Source organism: Coffea arabica, chromosome 10e (genome assembly GCF_036785885.1).
Source record: "Coffea arabica cultivar ET-39 chromosome 10e, Coffea Arabica ET-39 HiFi, whole genome shotgun sequence".
Lineage (NCBI taxonomy): Eukaryota > Viridiplantae > Streptophyta > Magnoliopsida > Gentianales > Rubiaceae > Coffea > Coffea arabica.
Genome location: NC_092328.1, coordinates 34,018,127 through 34,021,079, shown reverse-complemented (window position 1 = coordinate 34,021,079; position 2,953 = coordinate 34,018,127). Strand labels below are relative to the sequence as shown.

Sequence of the window (2,953 nt, the reverse complement as noted above, 5' to 3'; positions counted from 1 at the left end):
GAACATCAACGTCAATGACCGCTGCAAAAATCCCCTGGTTGCACAGGAACTCCTCGTGCATTCAGTGCTGCCGCGGGACAACACTTATGCCAGGAAGCTCACCCCTGGCGAGCTGATGCAAAGTGCCTCAGTCTCCTGGGCATCCACCACGGCCTTTTTCGCTGAGATGATTCAACGTTATGGAAATATAATGGAGACTTATGAGCCGCCCTCCGAGCTTTAGAAGAAGATTGCTGAGCTAGAAGAAAAACTAAGAACCATCGAGCTGGAGCGAGATAAGGCTGAGGCGGCCAGAAACCGGGCCGAGGTAACAAAGAACTCTTTGATAATGGCCCTCGGTGAAGAAAAAGAAAGAAGAACCCAAGAGGATCAGTCATCCAAAAAAGCAATAGAGATGGCCGGGATGTCGGCTTTGGAAGCCTTCCGCAAGTCGGAATCTTTCACCCGCGACCTCGGCGAACTGACGCTGCCAAGCTTCATGTTTGGTTACACCACGGCGGTCAATGACGCGACGCCCTTCCTCTCTTCTGAACAGCTGGAGTCTCTCCAGGATGCGCCGAACTACAATGAGGATGCCAAAGAGCTATGTGACCGCATGGCCGAAGGCATCCAGGCCTGAAGAGACCTAACCGAGGTCCGGACGGAGTTCAACAAGTGGCTTCAAGAGTTTGACTTAGATGGTGATGGCCTCGAAGGGGACAAGACCGACGGAGAGGCTGAAGGACAGCAAGACGCCGAGGTGGGGAGAGAGACCATGGGATAACAAGGCTCCGGGGCAGGGAATGCTTAGAAGCATTTCTTTTTGTACCTGAGGGCCGAGGTCGTGGATGCTTAGGAGCATTCCGGACCTCGGTCTTCTACTTTTTGTGCCTCAATACAACTGAATTTGCCTTCTTTTTAATTGAGCTCGATTTTCGGTTTTCCTTTTTATTGCTGCTTTGTCCCCTTATTTTTCACTTGAAATAAAATGAGACTAAGTGAGAAATAACTCAAGAACTGAAAATTAAAAGCACGTACCCCTCAAGAGTAATGCAATTTGAGGTTTTCAGCATGCCAAATTCGAGGCACCCGAGAACTATCCCGGTACGCTAATTTACAATATCTGTTTTGGCTGGACTCGACAACACGATAGGGTCCCTCCCACTTAGGGCTAAGTTTTCCCTGAGGTTCAGCTCGGCTGACTGAATTCTTCCGGAACACATGGTCTCCCAAATTGAATTGCAGGTGTCTGACCCGAGCATTATAGTAGCTAGCTAGGATATTTTTATAAAGAGCGACTTTGGCTGCTGCCATATCACACTTTTCTTCGGCGAGATCGAGGTCAACTCGCCGTTCTTCTTCATTAACTTCGGCGGTATATGCTGCCATTCGTGGGCTCGGAGTGATGAACTCGGCTGGGACGACAGCTTCAGACCCATAAGTTAGAGAGAACGGGGTCTCTTGGGTTGCTGACCTCGGCCGGACCACAACACGCTGGGGAGTTCTTCTATCTATGATGATCCAACTCGATGTAGCCTGGTTTTGAGGCCATGAAGGAGAGTGCGGTTGAAGTTTTCGGCCTGTCCATTGGCCTGGGGGTGTCCAACCGAAGTGAAATGTTGTTTGATCCTAAGGTTTTCGCACCACGCCTAGAAAGGATTATCAACAAACTGCCTGCCGTTATCCGAGATGATCACCCGTGATAGGCCGAAGTGACAAATCACGCTCTTCCAGAAGAATTTTCGAACCGCTGACCCAGTGATGCTTCTCAGAGGCTCGGCCTCGACCCATTTGGTGAAGTAATCTACCGCCACCACCACGTAGGCATAATTGCCTGGGGCTCTGGGGAATGGACCGATTATATCAGTCCCCTATTGTTCAAACGGCCACGGCGAGGTGATAGGGATCATGAAGTTGGTCGGCTGGTGGTGCTCAGGGGCGCGGTGCTGGCAAGAGGGACAGCTAAGGACTATGATCTGGGTATCTATCTTCATGGTGGGCCAGAAATACTCAAGCAACAAAGCCTTTTTGACAAACATCCTATAGCCGACGTGAGTACCACAAAGTCCTTCGTGTATATCTTGAAGGATCCTTTCGCCCTCTTCTGATGTAATACACCGCAGCCACGGGCCGAGGTAGGATCTCTTGTACAAGAGATTCTGTCGGAGGGCGTACCGGGCTGCTTTACGCTGAAGCTTTCTCGATTCAGCTCGGTCATCGGGGAGCTGCCCCCGACTGAGAAATCGAATCAAGGGGCCCATCCAGGTGTCCCCCGGGTAGACGGGATACACGACTTCTCCTAGGTATCCCGGTTCGACTAAGACTTCCACAAGAACCGTATTGTTCAAGTCAGAAAACGAGGTAGAAGCAAGTCGAGACAGGGCGTCGGACCGCTTGTTCTGCGACCGCGGTATCCTTTGGATTTCAAAAGACTCGAAGTGTGCCATCAACTGGTGGACCTTGGAGAGGTAGCGATGCATTACCTGTTCTCTGGCCTCATACTCACCTAGTATCTGGCACACGACAAGTTGGGAGTCACTATAGACCATGCATACTCATGTTTACACTATTTTTTGAAGCTCGGCTATGCGATCGTGTAATGATGGGGCTTCTTCGTGTAGCTATGTTTGCAATTACTTGAAAATTTAGGAAAAACCCTATTTAGATTCCCCTTTTGATTAACTGCTGACAAAAAAGAAAAAAGAAAAAAAAGGACACGATTTAGTAAAAATTAAAGTAATTCGAATGCATGTCCTATTGGGGGACCCTTTTGTGCCAAGGGTTGGCCTAGCATGAAAATGCAATCCTTCAGAGCAGGCACTATACAATACCTGATGGACCTGATCATCTTATTGAGTAGAACAATTTGAAAATTTTGGCTAATTGGAGTGAGAAAAGACATTTGTCCTAACCAAATGAGGACAAAGTCCGAATGAATTGAGTACTTTGATTAACACATAAAGTAATGTGTGAA

At 48.7% G+C, this 2,953-nt stretch overlaps 1 protein-coding gene across 1 annotated transcript; it reads right to left on the bottom strand.

Annotated features, from left to right (window-relative positions):
• Positions 1-1,850: 1,850 nt before the first annotated feature.
• Positions 1,851-2,528, bottom strand: LOC140015202 (uncharacterized). Its single transcript, XM_072067113.1, has one exon. It carries the CDS (start codon positions 2,526-2,528, stop codon positions 1,851-1,853), a length of 678 nt encoding a protein of 225 aa, XP_071923214.1.
• Between the last annotated feature and the right edge of the window lie 425 nt (positions 2,529-2,953).

What these genes read in the sequence shown, in the direction of transcription:
- LOC140015202 (XM_072067113.1), bottom strand. Translation starts at nt 2,528, where the DNA reads ATGGTCTATAGTGACTCCCAACTTGTCGTGTGCCAGATACTAGGTGAG.